The sequence below is a fragment of the Neolamprologus brichardi genome, chromosome 19 (genome assembly GCF_056152115.1).
Source record: "Neolamprologus brichardi isolate AB-2024 chromosome 19, ASM5615211v1, whole genome shotgun sequence".
NCBI lineage: Eukaryota > Metazoa > Chordata > Actinopteri > Cichliformes > Cichlidae > Neolamprologus > Neolamprologus brichardi.
This window is the reverse complement of record NC_142122.1, coordinates 8293825-8314099: the sequence shown is the minus strand read 5'-3', so window position 1 is coordinate 8314099 and position 20275 is coordinate 8293825. Positions and strand designations below refer to the sequence as shown.

General features: G+C 40.1%; 1 protein-coding gene across 2 annotated transcripts in view; it reads right to left on the bottom strand.

Annotated features, from left to right (window-relative positions):
• slc8a3 (solute carrier family 8 member 3) overlaps positions 1-20275 on the bottom strand; it is a 126266-nt gene that overhangs the window by 103557 nt on the left and 2434 nt on the right. For both annotated transcript variants that reach the window (XM_035911137.2, XM_087832979.1), the window contains exon 2: positions 12989-14856. In XM_035911137.2, coding sequence (XP_035767030.1) covers positions 12989-14769 — 1781 coding nt within the window. In that variant the 5' untranslated portion in view covers positions 14770-14856. The remainder of the gene's footprint in view (positions 1-12988; positions 14857-20275) is intronic.

The following is a 20275-nucleotide window of genomic DNA, read 5'->3' as shown; positions in this document are numbered from 1 at the left end:
GTATCGATTTCTAGTCCTAATGCTGCTGCGCTGTGCATGGAGGAAGATGCTGTGAAGCGAGACTGACCTTTATCAAAGTATGCAGATGCTGGATGTAGGTGCAGGGGCAGCAAGGGCACCTCCACTGGCACCACAGACCGCCGCCCTGGCAGGTAGGGACCAAAATGGGAGCAGTGACCTGTATTGAACAACACTACTCTCCGTCCCCTTTTTTCAAGTTTGAATCTACATCCAGACTTACACAAAAAAAGACATCAACAGCAGGTTTAAAACTAAAGAGGGGATAAACACAGTCACATGAAGTGACTGGCAGAAAAATGAATTAGTATTACTAAAAAAAAGAAAACTATATAGTCTCTTTAAAAGCTTTTTTCCAAGACCATTGAATGAGAAGATTGCTTCTTATAAGTTGCAATATGAAGTGTTAGCCTGATTAAATGCAAACTGGCATTTCTGATAATGTCACTGCAATTGATTATTAGGAGAATAATTCATTAGGTGCAGTCGTATAGCCCTTTCTTATCTTAAAGATCTTAAAACTTTTGCCTGTATGTAAGCTTGTTGTATTTGTTTATTCTTCCAGTAGGTAACGTGTGAGAACACATGGCTCTGTCTTTGTCAACATTTTTGAAAAGTGCTCTATAAATAACTAAAAGCTAAGAGCTAGCACAGCCTCCACAAGTCAAAATTGAAGCAGTAACGGTCAAAGTGTCCTGACTTTTATAGTCCCTGTGGGTAAAGCATCATCCATTGTGCTTAATGGTAAACAGCCTTCAACCTCCAGTTTACCACTTCCACGCTTTCAGTTAAAAATGTGCAGCTTCCAAATCGAAGCATTTTTTTTACAGACTTTAGAAAAGCAATACTTCTCTAAAAACTTTACTAGATCATCATGGACATGTTTTTAATATTCGCTCTTTTTTGTCTTTCCATTTCTGCTGACATACTTCCACATGTTTTTATGTCAAGCTGTAGATATCACAGCCAATGAAGAATTCCCACATATCCTACTTGTCACCTCCAGGAGGCCAACATCAAATGTTTTTCCCAGCAGGCAGTTCCTATTTACAGCACATGTTATATGACTGAAGGCAGCCTCAGAGTGCTTGAATAGTCGACTCACAAACAAGCTCGCACTAATTAAAGACACATATCTAATACCGCAGCACGCTCAGGTTTCAGGCTGCATATGATCATAACATCAGCTATGATGTTGCTGTGCTGAACAGGATGCGTTTAAGGAGGATCTGCATTATATTTCCCTGCAAATACTACAAAATCATTAGCATTTTGTAGTATTTGGTAAGAAATAAATGTACTGGACACTTTTTCACTCAGTAACTCCTGGGATTATCTGTTATTAAAACCTAACCTGCCATCAAGAGTTTTTGGATATCTCTATGGAGAAAGTGACATCAGTATGACTACACTGCAAAAACTCATTTCAAGCTAAAATATCTTGTATTAAGTGAAAAAAAACTGCCAGTGGAACAAGTGAAAAATCTCTTGTTTTTCTCTAGTTTCAAGATTCACTGTCTTGAAACAAGTTCCTTTAGCTTACTGAAATGTTGCCGTGTATCTGATTGTGTCTTATTTTAAGTGTAATGAGGTAATTTTGACTAGATATAAGACAAAAATACTTGGTAAGATTTTGAGATTTGCAGTGTAGTAAATCCATGGCAGTGTATGCGAAAATCTTCATTCAGCAAATTTTTGAGCTTCCGATGGGTCCTGGACATTGTTGGGAAGGTTACTTTTAAAATGTATTCCATTACAGAATACAGAATACATGCCCCAAAATGTATTCTGTAACGTATTCCGTTACGTTACTCAATGAGAGTAACGTAACGGTGTAAAAGCTGCTCCAACAGAACTTATTGTTTTTGGAGGAAAACAGGAACACGGTGTACAGTCGAGTCTTAATAGCTTACTTACAACTGGGCTCGTCAGGCACTCTTCTTGGCTGCAGTGGTTATTATTATATTTACATGCGTCCAGCTCCCGTTTTTGCTCGATGACAGCTCGTACTTTTCCTTTTTCTCCCTCCCTCGCTCACAGACACAAAACGGGTATGACAGTCCATTCTCCCTGCAGCACGGACTACGCTGCCTATGATGCTACATTCTTTAGAGTTATACCGGTAGCATTCTGCCTATTAGCTTAGCACAACAACAACAGGCGCTCTATCACCCAGGAAACACGCAGAGAGAGAGCGTAACCCTGTAACCATGGCAACCGTAACGCTGCCACCTGGAACTACAGAACGTAGCTGTCAAACAAAACCCAAACAGGCCTGACCCGCCACAATATGAAACAGGGAAGTACCGCCGTGTAATCCATTTATTTCAACAAAGTAACTGTATTCTAAATACCACCTTTTTAAACGGTAACTGTAACGGAATACAGTTACTCATATTTTGTATTTTAAATACGTAACGGCGGTACATGTATTCCGTTACTCCCCAACACTGGTCCTGGAACCTGGGCTAAGTAAACAAGTGACTTGGTGCGATTCACGACCTTACAGGTTGTGCACTTTAAGCATTTGATAGCATGGTTACCCAAAGCACCGTGACTATACTTGCAATCACTGGTTGTTGGACTGACAATGTCCAGTTGGAGATTATTAACATATTAACAAAAAGCATTACAGCGATTGAATTAGTCATGGGGGTAAACACAGATCTCTGTCTGAACTAAATTTCATAAAAATCAGCTTCTTCAGTATTTTATGGTGTCTGTAGAGGAGATGATCATCAATCTGGACCAATGAACCTAAAGACTGATACTGCACTCCACAGCAGCCATTTTCAGTCCTATAATTCTCAAAAATTAACCCTTTTAATGAGCATTTTACTGTAGTATGCATAATAGAAAATGTTCACATGGCTACACAACAATAGTGTTTATCTTTTTTTTTTTTTTAAACTGCTCACTTATTAGTGCAACCTCTGTTAATTTTAGCCTCTAACATTAGCTGATGGGAGTCATTTTCAAGTGTGTGACACTTTAGGGTAAACACATATTCTTGGGGTTAATTAAAGGAGGCATTTTGCTGAATTATTTAAACATTTTATTATTGCTTTGAATACCTGCAGATTTAAGGTGAAATAGCCCTACAATGCAATGCTGATGCTGGTCTCTGAAAGAATCACTGTTCTGTTGAATGAGCACTTAAAATTACAACGTTGCACTATTAAATCACCACGTATGAATAGATCTCTATAGCTATGAATAGTCATCTGTTATAGAATGAAAGCAAATTGTAAATTAGTGCAGGGTGCCTTTGTTAAAACATCTGCAGCTAAATGTTCTGACAGTCAAATGGGTCAAACTGATGCACTTACTTCCATCCTAACTCCATTAGGCTGGAGGATCTGTCAAAAGTTTGGGGAGCCTGAATATACAATCCCAGTCAGATTTACACACTCTGGGGCTGGAGGGTGGATGGAGGGGCTCAGAGCTGGTGACACGCCCTGCACTGAACTGTGTTATAAATAAGCTTTAACTTAATTGCATTTCCCCAACTGAGAGAAACAAACGCACAGGCAGCATATTTATTACCACTAAACCTGTGCGTGATTAAATGTGTTGGTGTGTGTTTGTATGTGCGTGTTCCTCTACGGTATTTGTAAGTAAGACCAAAGTGCAAAAAGGTACACTAAGTTGGCAGAGGAAATGTTTTCATGAATCTTTTGCTACTGTATGTCTGCGGTTGTGGTTAGAGCCTGTGTGAAACATTTGTTTGGCTTTCGTTTCACTATTTTATACTTTTTTGTAATGTTATCCAATCGTTCTGATTATTTTTTCTTTACAGCTCAGACTCTCCTCTGTCCTCCAGTAGGCTGTTTCCAGAAGCTATTTATATCATATTTTTTATTATTTATGACCTTTCATGACTGTGACTGGTTGGAGGTGTAGCCCTGTATTTACCTCCAGCCAACTGGAATACACCTTAATGAATAATGCAAAACCTATGTAAAGAGTGCTCCTTTCAACTTAAGCTCATACAGCTTCTATGAAGCGAAGACTGACCCTTGATGGTAAAAGGAAACATCTAGCTGCACCAATTACCACTCAAAAAAGCAAATTTTCTGCATTGCAGCCACAGGTAGGTTAGCTTTAGCATAAGTATTGCTGAGCAACACAACCACTTGGAAGGAACTGAAGGAAAAACTGCCTCCAAAAATTAATTTCAGCCATTCCAGATGTAATTTTTCATCCTCATGAAAGCTCTTTACAGACTATTTAGCTGCTGACAAACAGGCAGAAACACCCTTCAATGCATCACTTGTAATCTTAGCAAACTGCAACTCTAGCTATAGAAGTTATGTGCATACTCACTGTGGCACTGGTCACAACAGACCACTTCAAAATTGCTTCATCTTTCTAGGAAGATGGATGTTTAACAATTTGTCATCATAATCAAGCCCAAAGCTTCTTGCTCTTCTACAAAGAACTGCTACAAGCACTGGGGGCTCAAGCACAGCAATTCGTGTCGTGTTGTGTGATTCCCAGATTATTTCCCTAGTGTCACAATTAGGTAAAAAATCTTTGTCTACTGCAGAAGTTTCTTGGCTGGATTGGCATGAAACTTACAACAAAAAACACTTGTGATTTGCAGAGGACGCTTCACTGACTTAATTCTTCAGGTGAATATTCATTTAATGAGAGAAATATTTCTTTATCTGCAACAAAAAAAAAAAGAAAAAGAAAACATGGAATGGAAACACCCATTGTCCCCAAGAGGATGAACTCTAATAGTAATGGTGACCTGTGACCTTTCAAAGGCCCACCCATAACTACTGATTTATCGATCTGGTGACATGCAGGTCAAGAGTTAGATACACAGGCTAAAATTGGACTCAATTCGGGAGCAAAGATGGCTGATGTAAGCGCCTTGAGGCAACTTTTGTTGTGATTTGGCGCTATATAAATCAAATTGAATTTAATTGATTTATTATTAACATTCAAATTTCTATATTTAGAGCAGGGGTCCCCAATCCCAGTCCACGAGGACCGGTGTCCCTGCAGGTTAGATGTGTCCTTGATCCATCACAGCTGATTTAAATGGAGAAATTACCTTCTCAACATGTCTTGAAGCTCTTCAAAGGCCTGTTAATGAACTAATCATGTGATTCAGGTGTGTAGACCCAGGGTGAGATCTAAAACCTGATTTAGAGCAAGCTTCAATATGAAATACAGCTATAATATAATACCTATTAAAAAATATCACCTTTCGAACCAAAAACTGACTGATGCTAACCTACACGTGAGGAGAATTTTTCCCCCAAGGAGGAGGTAAAGCTGAGTGGTCAGCAGGATGAGGATCAGTGTGGACATGTGTTCTGTCAGTCATGGCACCCAGAGAGGGGTTACAGCTACACAGTCCTTAGATATTAAGGAAAAATGTTGCGTGAGGGGATTTAGGGGAGGTGGGCATTCATCTCCTTATGAGCACAATGCAACCCCCAATGCAATGTTTTTCATACAAAAATATAAGGCGAGTTTACAAGCACAGAGGTGTGCTCACAGAGGCGTAACTACTGTGGCAATTACTGTAGGTGATTCAGGTCTGTCTGCTGCACACCACTCATTTGTTTATTAATCTTTCAGTGCCTGGTTAAACAGCCGTCTCTCCGGGGGATGGAGCATCTCCACTTCACAGCTGTGTTATCTTTAATGGGTCAAAGGAAACAGAGGCCTACATTTATTATTCTCAGCAGCTTAATACCAATGGCTCCTGAGCTAAAGATAAGAACAGCCACCCCTCACACCCAAAGACACAAATGAGGGGTCACAAAGGCTTACTACCAATTAATATTTCAGTAATTTTCTTGATTATTCATTTGTCAAAACAAAAATTCAGTCGAAGACTGAGAAGTCTGAGGTGTCTTCTTAAACACATGGATATTCAGGTCAGGGAAGCAGCCAATAGTCATTTTTCTTTAGTAATTATTCAAACTCAAGGACTTGCTTTGACGATAGCTGCTGAAACAGGAGATGATCAACCAATGTGAGGTTTTGCAAATACGTGAGCATATGATAGTAACTTGTCCATCGTTTTGGACTGTGACAGTTACGCTGACAGTCTAGGATCAAGTCCATAAGCTCTCATGTATATAGGACTAGAGACTGGACTGTGACCATCAGTATTCCCCAACCGGTTGTGAGTGATTGGTGGAGGTTGGTGACTGCTGAATGGTAGCGATTGCTGGAACCACAGTAATGCAGGTTTACAGACTGATCAGAGAACCATCTGTCGCTAAAGTAAATTTTTTATTTCCCAACCAGTTGCCAAAAAACTCCTTATGATTGCTTGGTTTGCTTGCATATGGCTGCAGTCATAGTTTGAATTGAAGTGACTTAATTCTCTCCAAACACTGCCCAGCTGCTCTCTGAGCTGTGGTGAGACTGTGTGACATAAATTGGAAATGGAAACCATGTGCCTTAAAAGCAAAAGTTGTGACTTTTGAAACATGTTAGCTGCACCTCTGAGGCAAAACTTTTATTTTAACAAGGAACTTTCTTTATTTCTGGTTATATTGCACTTTTTCAAGTTTTATTATAAATGCCGGCAATCATTGGGAAGTTATTGGTGCGTCACTTTTTTTTTGCCAATCCACCGTCAGCCAGAAACCTCCAGGAAAGTGAGGGTATCTTTTGTTCTTGTTGTCTTTGGTAAAGTTGTGATAGCCTGAAAGTCAAATTTACCAAAGACGCTGCAGCTAATGTTAGCACATCTGTCACTAACCTATAAGAAGCTATGGATTATGAATTATGATGATTTGATGAGATCTGAGTGAGACACTGACAGCTTCATCAACATCTTCTCCAAGTAAATAATCAGGTAGCTGAATAAATTGACAGAAAAATCTGTCTTTTTCCATAATTTATTGTTTGGATTTATTTTTTGATAATGAGTGAAGCGTTTAGCGTGGTACCAGTATCCATTCAAAAGGTACCCAACCCTACTACTAAGCTGCACAACTGTAACAATGGGATCTCTTTTTTCCTGTAAAATACTGGATATGTTAATCCTTCTTGCTTTTTAAAATGTGTAAGAGGGGAAAAACAAAGTAGTTGGTTTAGTATGGCTGCACTGAACTTAGATATATCAGACTCATATCTATTTATTGGTAAATAAGATGAGCTTTATCTATGAAAGATGCTGATTTTGTACCACATTAGGACTCCCAAATGTCTTATTATGTTCATCCTAATCATCTATTCTCCCCATCCCATGCAAGGCCACCTGGATTGGCTGGAGGACTGTTTACTTAGCCTGATAGGGCGAAGGACACTGTCTCAGCTGAACTATGGACACGCACACACACACACTTACACTGATAAGCACTCACTCATCTCCCCTTCCCTTTCCAACGCCTTCGATGCTTGTTACCTCCTGGGAACACGAGGCGGGTCTGGGCCCGCGCTGGCGAGTCGGCGCAGTGGCAGGATGGCTGCTGTGTTGCCTGGGATTACTCCTCATCCCCTACCCAACCCTGTGGCTTGTTATGTCTTCATAATGTTGTGCTGTGAACATTCATGTGCTTTTCTTGTGCAGAGGAGTTTTTTTGTTTCCTGTTCTCGTGCTGTCCTACCATGGAAGCACAGCATGAGTAGGGGTCTCTTTTTTTCCTCTTGTACCTTCCCATTGTGTGTACATTTCAGTGTTTTTTTTTCTGTAACTGCCGATCTCCGACTTGTAACCCCTAATGTAATGTCTGTGTTATGTGTGTAAGGTCGGGGGGGGGTGTCTCATTTTACTGCGGGGCAACCTGTATGTGACGAATAAATTCTGATTCTGATTCTGATTCTGATTAATTAATGAATACAACTGCAGCAATCGTATTCACTGATCATTGCTTAATAATTATTGATAAATAATCATATTTCTAACATATATAATTAAACTTAAGCTAATTAAATAATATAATTGATTAAATTAAATAATTATTAATTTAAATGAAATTAATAATTTAATAAATAAATTGTTGTAATATTGTAAATCAAATACATTTGGATTGTATTTGGGGTCTGAGTGTTGATTAGGAAAGATTTTTGACTGTTTTTATTGGAATTTTGTAATCAATTAATTGATTAGGAAAAAAACTAAAAGTGATACAAATCAATTTATGGTAATGGTTAGCTGCAATTATAAATGAGAGATGTAGCTACCCACTGGTCTGTGAATTCCTCTTATGAATTTCTGAAATGTGCACCAGTTAAATTAGCCAAAATTAATAATTTATTAGGAAGCAATCTTGGAGTCAGAAGTTACTGAGCAGTTTTGACCACCAATTTAAGAGGTATAATATAAGACGCTTATGTTATCTTGATGAGATACATACCAGTTGGCTTGGCCCATAATTACTGGCACCAATAACCGAACTATGGCAGCTATTGTCCAGCTAAGAAGTGAAGTGATGTATTCCAGAGCTCCAGATTAGGACTCTAATACATTTCCAGTCTGGTTGTTAACAATGGGACCAAAGTATGTCAAAAGAGATTGAAAGTCAATGCCTCATAAAACATGGGGAGAACAAAAGGAAGAGTGAAAGAGTGGAAGCACTATGTGGTCTCATTGCCCTATAGGGCATCAAAAATGCCCTGCTCTTTAGACTCTGCCCTCACTCAGCTGCCACAGTTACCAATGAATTAGCATCAGGAGCGTTTTTATATGCATGCCAAACAGGGAATCCTCCTGCAAAATGGAAATAAACAGAAGATTCCCATTTTTAAATATAAATGTGAACGCAAAGGAGGGAAATAAATTCAGTATTTTTTCATGTAAAGAGCATGAAAATGACCCAGGGGAGAGCTTTCAAGGCAGTAGAAGAAACATTGTTGTAATTATGCCTTCAGTGAATATTCTACACATTCATCCCTTTTGTTTTGTACATGGAAATGTTCTCATGAATCTTCTGGTATGCTTCTGGATGAAGCTGTCACTTCCACTGTCTTTTTCTGTCTCTCTGTCTTTTTTATGGATACACACTGAATCTAATTCATCACTATCCAAGTGTAATTATGGAAATTTCTGGAGATTTGTTGGGAGTTCTGAAACAGCAGTCTGCCATTCTACAAAAGATCCAATAGTCTCTGCAGAGAGGAGCAAAAATTTTCATATTAATACCGGAGCGTGTTGATGCTTTTGACAATTTTCAATATTTTAACTGCTTAACTGAAAATTCATTCAACATTTGTCATTACTGCATACAAGTACATTCATCAACACTGACGGTGTTCAATACCTACGATGTTTCAGGATGTGCTTTCGCAACAAAAGTCTTATTTTGTACCCTTCACTTCTGTACAGACTGACACATGTTATGTCTATATAATTTCAGGAAAAATAAATCCCTTGCTTATTTATTGACTTTTTATTTGCGTACCATATAATTCCTTCCTTAAAGTGCACAGCCTTTTCTTTCCACTGCCAGTGAAAACCTCAGAGTTGATATTTATCACTGGTTTAAAAGCCAGACTATGATTTTAGAGCTCGCTAAAAGAATCAAAGGTTGACTTTTTTCACCCTCCTTAACCTTTGCCTCATAATTCATTGCAAAATGTTGACACAAATTTTCACATCCTGGGTGCATGTATAATAGAGTAAGGCTATGTTTCAGGAGGTGTTTTGGTCATTTATTTAGCTCTTTCTTAGTTTAAAATGAGTTTGAAAGAGAGGGTGCCAAACATAAGGCCCATGGGCCAAACGCAGCATGCCAAAAAGGTCCTGTCCAAACTGAGGGGCTTTGCAAAGTAAAAGAAACTGCAAAGAATCCATTAGCAATTCCAATAAAAAAGAAAATGCACTGAGATTTCTGATGTGGTAACAATAAAGCACAGGAATGGAAATGCATGGACAGGCGGACACGTTTCTAGATCACAAGTTGTTTGAATCATAGAGACGTAAAATACAAGTGCTGATGAGTAACAAAGTGCTGATCGGATATCTGGATCGGATATCGGACCGATACTGACCCAAAAAGCTGGATTGGCTATCGGTGACAATGAGCCGATCTATTCAGTTCAGTTCTATGCTGTTCCGAGTTTACTTCATCACTGGACGGCGGGAGCTATCGGCAGAGTTAATGTAGCATGGAGGAAGCTAACAGCAGAAGGACAGCAGTTTGGAGGTATCTCACGCTGCTACACCAACAGCTTCTATCTGTATGTCTGCAATGATTTTTCACTTCACTGCAAACTGTGGTCAAAGTGAGCTGACAAGAACGAAAAAGCTCCAACAACGGGATGCTGTCTCTCTCTCTCTCTCTCTCATCAGTCTCTCCATCGCTTGTTTATTTTACTACTTACATTCAGTCAGAGAAGATAGTTGGGTGAGTGCAATACTTGTTGTTGAGCTATTTATGGTGTTGTCAACAGTATTAAATATTATTTGACTTCAGTTGTCTCCTGAGGAGAAAGTGCACTGGTGTCACTTCAAATGACAGCAGTTTGAAATGACACCAGTGCACAATAATGCAAATAAATTACTGTATTTATCCTGGGCCTGTTTTCATTTATTATTTCATCAATAAATACAAAAGAAAAAAGCTCTAAATTTATATTCTTGGATATATTTATATTTGTGACATCCAAGCTGTGTAAGAATGGTTCCTAATCTCTTCCTGACAGCCAGATTATTAATATGATATAATAATTAATACTGACACTCGGTAGACAGTACTGTTATTGGTATTGGTATCAGATCAGAACCGGAAACAGCTGGAGGGTTCCAGGTCGACTCTTGGATATGTCTTTTTTTTTCTGCATTGCAGATATAATACCAGGAGAGTAATAATTAAGTGGCATAATTAAGACATAATGGTTAATTATTGATAAATTATTTTTAAAGGCCATTTTTTGTTGAATATATTAGTTATTACATATTGGTTTTAACTGCCAAGCCATCTTGACCTTAAATTGGTCTGCATGTGACATAAGAACTAAAATTACTTTAAGTTAACAAAGCTGTATTTGCATTTTGCAAATACAGCCTTTCATTCTGTTACACGGGACCTTTAAATCTGATCATTTATAATTTAGCTACAACTAAAACACAAAGAAAGAAACAGTTAAAAACCCACCATCATGTAAACCCAGATCGTTCACCCCATGCAAAAATAGATGCTATAAAGAGTATTAGTGAGCTTTACAAATGCTTGTTAGGAGGATTTAGTTAACATTATAGAGAGCCTGGCTCGCTTATCACCTCCTTTTCCAGTGTTTATGCAAAGCTAGGCTTGCAGGCTGTGGCTTTAAGCTACATGTTTAGATTAAGGGTAAACATTAAAAAGTGTAAAAAGCATTCCTTTAATTATTTCAACATGGATTCTCATTGAAATTGTTTATATTGTGAGATTGAACGCATCCAATATACAATAACGAAAATAGTTTGTACCATTTTAAAGAAACGTTTGCTAATTCTGCTACTGGTCTTTATCAATTTACAGTGTTGTGCACTCTTACTGAAGCTGTGCCGCACTGTAAGAAGCTCGCAGCGTGATGCTCAACACAATGAGCAGATCGATACGCTAACATTCCCTCACAATGCCGACAGCATCACAGCAGTCTCTCCGCATTTCTCCCTTCTAACTCCCTCAGCAGCCCAGCTCCAAAAAAGCATCTCTCACATAAATCAAGCAAAAGCCTGAGAGCTCAACGGGCCCCAAGAGCATGGTGATCACCCCGACACACCCCCCGGTCCCCTGGGCTGCCTCAGCCCTCAGGAACCCACAGCCTGGAGCACAGTCCCTGCCAGTCCGCCACGGCACACTGAGTGGGTCCTGATTGGCGGCGGAAGGGAATGTCACAGATGCATGTCACTTTGATTCAGTGCCTGCAGACCAATATGTGAGAGGCAAACGGATGCAAGCTGTGAAATAAACAAATCAATATTTTTTAAGAGCCACTGTTTTGTGTACAAGCCAGTATCCTAGAGAACTGCTTTGTATACATCTTTTTTTTAAAATGCAGCAGTGTCATACAATATATGGCCCTGATAAAATTTCTGCTACAGTATGGTATGTTGGTGTTATTGCAAAAACCGCCAAAAATGCCCACTCATTTGTAAGGCTATGTGTTTTGGGGTTTTTTTTCGTTGTTGTTGTTGTTGGGCAATATTGTACACAGATGGTACAGCTGACAAGGCTACACAACACACACAATTTACGTAAGTGTACTATCTAAATTAAATTCAGGGTTTTTTTGTTTTGTTTTTTTTTAAGTCGGGGCTGTCTCATGGAGGAAGTCTCATCATGCTACAGTCTACCTGCTAACCTAAAACAATGCCATGTACGAAGATTTAATTTTCTCTTCTAATATCTGTTTCCATTCGTGCTTGCTGAAGTGGAGAGACACGGAAACCAAACCAAAAAAAGGAAGTGAGCAAAATCCCGGAGTTTGACAAAACAAAAACAGCAAGGATTAGAGACGAATTCGTGTGACGAATCCAAAAGTTGAATCCCTTTTGCATGCGACACACACGCAGGATTGCTACCAAAGCACTGTGATGACAGCAAAATCTCCTGACGGGAAAACAAGGGGATATAGAGTGCACGCTCAGATGAGAGGATACATCACCCAACCATGTAAAGAAAAAAAGGCATTTAAAGGTAACAGCGTGATGAGTGCAAGCTACACGTGAACAGGTTATCAAAGTATGCTCCAAACTAAATGATGTCAACAGGCAAAGAAGACAATATCTCTTTTCAAAGCAAATGCGACGAGCTTCTCACAGCCTTCTCGCAGACTGCTGAATATCTTCGAAGCTATCAAATAGTATAATATTTCTAGAAAGATACACCGGCATCAAACTGAAATTCAAAAGCAAGACATAAATCAATCATAAAGTTTAAACTAACCCAAAATTATCAATGACTCCTGGGTGCATTTCATTTTGAATAAGCTTGATAACTAAAAATACCAAGAACGCAATAAGAAAAAGCAACTCCTCTCCAACCACACAAAGAAAATGTCTTACCAGGTTTCATCATTTTTGAACTCAAGCTCTCCGTACGTATCTTCAAAGTCCTCTCCTCCTCCTTTGGCAAGACCCTCCACAGTGCGATAAGGCACGATGACTGTCCCCCTTGCCCCAGAAGTTCTCAACACTTTGACTTCCATGATACCGATGCTCTCACTAACATGGGCTGAGTTACTCTCAAAGGTGAAGATGCCTGAATGATCATCGTCCAGAATGGTCACAGTGGCCACAGTGGGGAACCCCAACACCGCCTTTGGATATGGGAGACTGTTGGCAGACAACACCTCATCCTCAGTTTCCAAGACGCGCAGATTACTGAGACGTACAAAGAAGTGCTCGTCCTCTTCGAAGATGTCATCATCTATGATGCCAATGCTTATTTCCTTGATCATCTCTCCGGGTTTGAATACTACCGTACCCTCTGTGAACTCATAGTCTGCCCCGGCATTAGCCGAGCCATCCTCCGTCTTATAATCCACGTAGATAGTCTTATTGATGTCGCCTCCTTTTCTGGTGATGGTCAGAATAACGGCCCCGCAGTTCTCGAGGCACTGGTAGACAGCAGGCTCAAAAGCGATCCGGGAAACATACTCTTCTGGTTCTTCCACGTGCACCTCCTGCACACTGGCGCTCTTTTTCGCCTGTTCTGCTACGTGTTTTTTCAGGATATTTCCAGCTCCAGTCATCATGCGCGTAGCTTGAATGCGGTAAAAGGCACGGCTCTTTTGCTGGTGCGAGAGAGCGTAATAGTTGGCCATCTCAACAAGCTGATCCAACTCTTTCTCTGGGTGCTTCTGCTTCAGGTCTTTCAAGATGCGAATCATATCGCGTCGGGACTCATCTACCTCTTTGCTCTCAATCAGACCAATCAGATTGCTGGTCGCACCTCCATCCATGAAGTGGGAGTTAACCATCTTGCCGTCCATTTCAATCCCCTTGGAGCGTTCGGTCTCGGTCTCAATGATGACAGCCCTATTTTTTTCAGTGCGGTACTTCTTGTGCATGAACTTATAGAAGAGCAGTCGTCTGTCTGCCACCCATGCGAGGAGTACACATATGGGGAAGAAGGCCAGCGTGACTAGACCCTCCCAGACTTGGACTTCATTGGGAGAAAAAACAGCCAGGATCATGTAGAGCCAGATGTAGGCAAAGATACTCCAGCCTGCAGTGACAAAGAACACTCTGAGGTGCTTGACCTTTCGTACCTCGCCTTGGGGGATGACAGACACGCAGAGGCCAATGATGACAAACATATTGAAAGCTGCACTGCCAACGATTGTGGAGGGCCCAAGCTCACCAGATTTGAATTCATGTCCACAAACTTCGATTACAGAAAGCATGATCTCAGGAGCCGACGAGCCCAAGGCCATGAGGGTAAGGTTGGAGACCGTTTCATTCCACACACGGATCGTGGTGGTGGTTGTTTCCCCATTGGGCCTTTTGATAACAATTTCTCTCTCTTGGGAGGTGATGACCTCAATGGCGGCCATAAAACGGTCAGCAATGATGGATACTCCGAGGAACATGTAGATCAGTGCCACGAAATAGACAATGACCCGTGCAATCTTGTCTCCCATGGAAGGATCCTCGGGATACCAGATGGGCAGGATAATCCCTGTATGACACTTTGTGTTCCCTTTGCAGGTGCCATTGCTGGGGCTGAGCAGAGGGCTCGGAGTGGTCCGGGCCTCTGTACAAAGGAAGGCTACAGCCACAGAGACCAGCCCCAACCAGAGGCAGGCTGAAGACCCTGGTTTTACAGGCTTTGAGCCCTCCATGCACCCTCCTTCGTCTCAAGGGTCCTTACCACACTGACAGTCCCTCTGGGATCCAGCACTGGGCTGTGTCTTTCCTCTGCCCACCACCTAAACACACCAGACAGAAACAACAGATATTATACAGTTTATTACAAGAATGAAAGACTTTATTTTCAGCCTCTTCAGCAACTGTCCCACATTGCTTTGTAAGCTTTTTTTTTGCCTTGAATATTTTTAGTACCAAATAAATATTATTGTACTAGAGTACAGTGCATTCTCAATAGTTGCATAATAATTTAATATTTAATGTAATGACATAATGGAAGGAGTATCCAACCTCAGGGTATTTTCACATCGTTTTAAACTTCAAGTGGTACAAGTCTGCAAGACTGTGTTTGCATTTCACGGGGAGAAACAAACACGAACTGAAGCAAGAAAAGAATTTCTTAATTTTAAATGAGCGCAAGAATTCAAATTATCCAACCATCCTTCTGTGCGGCTTAATTGGGTTTCTGCTTTCTACTTCACAAACACCATTTTCATGAGATCTTTATGTTATCTCCGAAAATGCTCAGCGATTCAGGTCGGTAAATGAATATGTGAGCAATGCAGACAACATTAGTTTAATAAAATTACAGCCTGCGGGCTCATTCGCAATCATAAACTTTATTTTGATTTGAGATGTGGATACATGCAACAAATAATGTGGATTTGAGCATGATTGTCTGAAATCTCTCGGGTAATACACAGCTCTGAACCGAACAGCTCGCTCAGCAGGCATGCAATGTTGCCAAACTAAGCACTGTCCAAAATGTCGCATTGGCAAAAAAAACAGCAGCAGGGAGGCAGGAGATTGTCAAGAGGCAAAGTGAAACAAAGGCTACAGATGTCCCATCCAAATTCATTATACACTGAGCCCTAAACGCGCACTTACCACTTCTGCAAGAGAGAGCAGCATTACAATAGCAATGCAGACACTGTCCAAATTAATAAAAGCCCTAGCTAAGCATTTTACGCACCTCTTCAGCTCTTATGAGATACGACTTGACCATCCTTCTGATGCTAACAGCTGGGGCCTAAGGCAGCAGGAGCATAATGAACAGTTGACCACCCCAAAACTTCGATGATATAACACAGGGGGGAATTATTATAAAGGCTCTCTCCTTGGTGTTACCCGATTGTTTAACGGTTCAGTGAGTTGGATGGGACCCTCTATGCAGCCTCCACAACACTTCTGGACCTCCTGAGGCTCACAAGCAGTTTAGTCTGAATTAAAATGATCTCTTAAGAGAGATACATGCAGGGTAAGTTAATAACGCTACCCAAAATTCACCAGGGGATTATATTTTTGTATTACTGTCACACTTCCCTTTGCGTTTGTCGAGCTAAATCTAGTTCAAGTCTTTTTTCAATTTGTACACAAAAAGTGCATTCTTAGGTTCTGATTCCTGCTTAAAGGGTTGATTACCTCTGGGGCCACCGTGCACTAAAAAGTGTACAATACAAACCCATGGCACTTTAAAGCACTCTCAGAAAAAAAAAAGAGATCCATTTAAGGACATATTTTATGCAATGTAATGCACCTTTCTTATTTGATTTAGCTCATTCAATCTGAAAGCCTCTTACAATAACACCAACTATTTGAACTCCCGGGTGATGTTTTTGGATATGATATCATCCGGGTGGACCGCTGGCTAATTTGGAAAGCTGAAAAAACTTTTATTGGAGGTGTGCATAGCAAACAGTTGGTGGCATATTTTAAAAAGTACACCAATTTAAAAGCCAAATATTGGATAGGACAATGGTAACCCACACCTTCTGTGAAATCTGCAAGAAACCGGGAAAATCTCTGTCAAGGTCTCGTGTGCAAGCGTTGATAAGATCAATTCATCTATTCTGGAATAAATTATCCTTAATATCTCTAATTTAATGGTTCACAGGTATAAATAATTGCATCACTTGCAGTACCATAATGATGTCTTTTTGAGAGATCATAACTTCAATAACATCCACAGAGATGAGTCTTTTTAGAGGTGATACAGAGGCAATCTCAGCTCGATGTAACAATCCTCTGATGTTAATGTTAAAAAAAAAAAAAGACGTTGATTGCAGCACAGCACACTGATCTGGAGGATAGAAAATGGGATGACAGCAAACGGCAGCAGAAGCTGGAGACAAGGAACTTAAATTTAACTGAATCAGCAGAGCCATTTATATGGATTGGAGCCAGCAATGCAATCCCTGGGAGAACCAACAGCGCCGAGCACAAACAAAACCAACAGGAGAATAATTGAGTGGCAAAGTTATAACTTAGCGAGAGAAAATTTGAATTTAAAAACTCAGGTTTTTGCCTTTGTTTGGACCTGGACACTGATGAGAGTAAACTTGGGGGGGAATTAAATAAAATATGTGTGCATTCCCCTTGTTAGTGCTATAAATCTCTAATAACACGTACTAACCATTTAATTTAAAAATGTGAAAATGGTCAAACTGACAAGCAGGTATTAAAGTGCTGCTGAAGCCACTGAGAAAGGCTTAAGGAGATGCTTCTTCCTGCTTTAAAATCAAGAGCAGTACTGCTGAGCTGCTAGCTTCTCCTTGTCTTTTTATTGCATGGTGACAAGCTGGGGTGGAGGGGTAAAAACTGCAATGAGGCACACAGGATTTAAGATTACAGGGTCAGCCTCTCTGCATGATACATGTTGGGAATGGCAATAATTAATTCACACTGCTGTTTCCATAAAGAAATAAAAGCTGATTTGAATGAACGGTTATACCAAAAACAAATTAAAAAGTTTTAAGGGACATATTCATTATGTTGCATTACCTCTACTTTTAATAACACTGTGTATGCTTTAGGAACAGGCACAGACAGGCCAGGTGAGTTTCACACCTGGCCTTTTACAGTGGGGCCATGCTGTTGTAATGCATGCACGGTGTGCTTTTGCGCTGCTAAAACAGTCAAAGCTTCCCCTGATAAAGATGTCAAATTCAAAATCTCTCTGACCAGACCATATTTAACCTTTGCACACAGCGGAAGCATTTCTGGAAAATGTTTATGCATGTTTTTCTCTTTCAGTGAAAGAGTTTTAACTTGTATTTGTGATGCAGTGATGAACTGTGTTCATTGGCGCTGCTTTTTGGTGATTTCCACAACAGAACGTTGGCTGTTTTTAAAGACGCGCCATCCGAAATCCCAAAAATCAAGTCCACTTTGTTTTGCAATAGAAATTTTTAAGGATTCTGTGACTTTTGTTAAATTAAATGATTCTGTACTTGTTAAACTGTCATTCTTTGTCAAATACCACAAAGCCTGGCTGCTGCTATACCCTGCCCTGCTATTAGACCCCTTTGCAAATGTAAATTCAAACCTCACAAAGACAACTTGTTTCAGATTCCCAAAACAGTTTTTAGCCTTTTAGATGTCACCAGATTTCCTGGTTTTTTTTTTTAATGATTTTATATACTTTCTGAGATTAAATCCCCGAAAAGTCCTTTCCATTTGGCTATGCAGTCTTTCACAGAGAGATGAAGCCCACTCATCTTTACCTCTTAAACGCTCAGGCTCTCTGGGATGCTTTTTATACCTTGTCTTGTTACCTATTAACCTGCTTTGTTGTGAAATGTTCCACCAGGTGTGACAGTCTTTTGTTGCACTTCTGCAATCTATTTTTTAAATGTGCTGCTTGCTCAAATTTGCCCTAAGCACATATTTTTTAGAAAGAAATAACGATAGAGTTTCAGCATTTGATACTCCGTCTTTGTATTATTTTCAGTTAACAGACTTTAAATAATTTGAAATCCGCACACTGTTTTTACTGTGTATCATCTTCTATTGTGTCAACTCAAAATCAGGTCATGAATTTAAAAAGTACATTGCCTGTCCAACTTATTACTGTAATAACTCCTGTGGGAAATATATTAGCTGCTAAATGCTGCATTATATATCATCGCTGTTTATCTCCAGTGTTGTGCTGAACAGGTAGAGCGCAGCTGGTTCTCGGAGCTTTTTCGCTCAAATCAGCTGAAAATTACACTGCAAGAGCTGTGCAGATTACACCGCTCTTATGGGGTAATTTTCAACACTTTCAAAACGATAAAACCAGATCAACAAAAAAGGGGTAAAACGCTGGTGTGATGATTAGCACTGTCGCCTCACAGCAAGAAGGTCCTTGCCTTTCTGTGTGGAGTTTGATTGTACTAGCCAGGCCTGTCTGGGTTCTCACCGGGTACTCTGGCTTCTTTGCAAGGCCAGAGGTTAACTGGTGATTCTAAATTGGCCGTGGTTATGAGTGTGAATGGTTGTTGGCCCCACGACAAATTGGCGACCTGTCCAGGGTGTACCCGACCTCTCAGCTTGTGACAGCTGGTGTGAGTCTCCAGCCCCACTATGACCTTGAATTGGATAAGCAGAAGAAGACAGATGGATGGACCAAAGCAAGAACAGACGGGCCCTGCAGAGTTAACTGATAATTTGCTGTTGATTTATCGCTACAAATGACGCCTTTCATTCATTGCAGTTAATATAAAATTATTGATTCTAGCTGCTTCCAATGAGCTGTGATCCCCTACGATTTTAACACTTTGCTGTCATTTCCTGCAGCTTTAATTGAGGCAGCGGCACTCTTGTGCCTCCAAGTGTAATGTGTGTGGAAGGGGAGTGATGAAAAACACTCAAATGTGTTCAGTCACTCTGCCTTGGATAAACAGAGGTAAAACAAAATGGCAAACAAGCCAAATACCCACGAATCCAAGAGCAAACTACCAGGCTGACAGAGAGGTTTTAAAGATATAATGCCATACAGTGACACTGGACACAGAGAGTCAATTGCTTGGTAACTGCCTCCTGTCTTATCCCATTAGACTTATAAATTTCACAAGCTGAATAAAATCATGCTCGGAAAAAATATTTCAGCTGTAAACCACAGTCGTGCTCATTTTCATGCCTCCCAAAAGACAAATAATAAACACTTGTACTTTTCTAAGCTGTAGATTTTGCCATTTTAAGGGCACAGTCATTCCTTATGCATGTAAAAATTCCTTCCTCGCATTTGCAGCCCTAAAAGCGAGGAGCTGATTGATTGACTCACTGACTGACTAACCGAAGACACAAAAGTACATAATCTTAAGGAATAAAGTAAAGTTCATTACAGTAATTACATTAAGCACTCAGAGAGACTGTTCAGGTGTATGACCCCGCGAGGATTTTGTTTTTGAAATATTGATTTTCTATCTTCACACAAATTGCATTCGGGTGCTGTTAGGCAGTGGAGATTTAACCATCCCATTACTCTACGTGCATCACCATTAGAACCGTGACCCCTAAATTAGGAGCTACACAGAACAATTTGCATACTAATTACTGTTTTAAGGATTGTATTTTGCATTGTGAACGCAGGGGCATTTAATCGAGGCCGTTCAGCAGCTCCCGAAAATGTGCTAAAAATGAACAGATAAGACCAAGTTATTAACATATGCTGGACATTAGCATAGGAAACCACATCACAAGTGACATTTCTAAATTAAG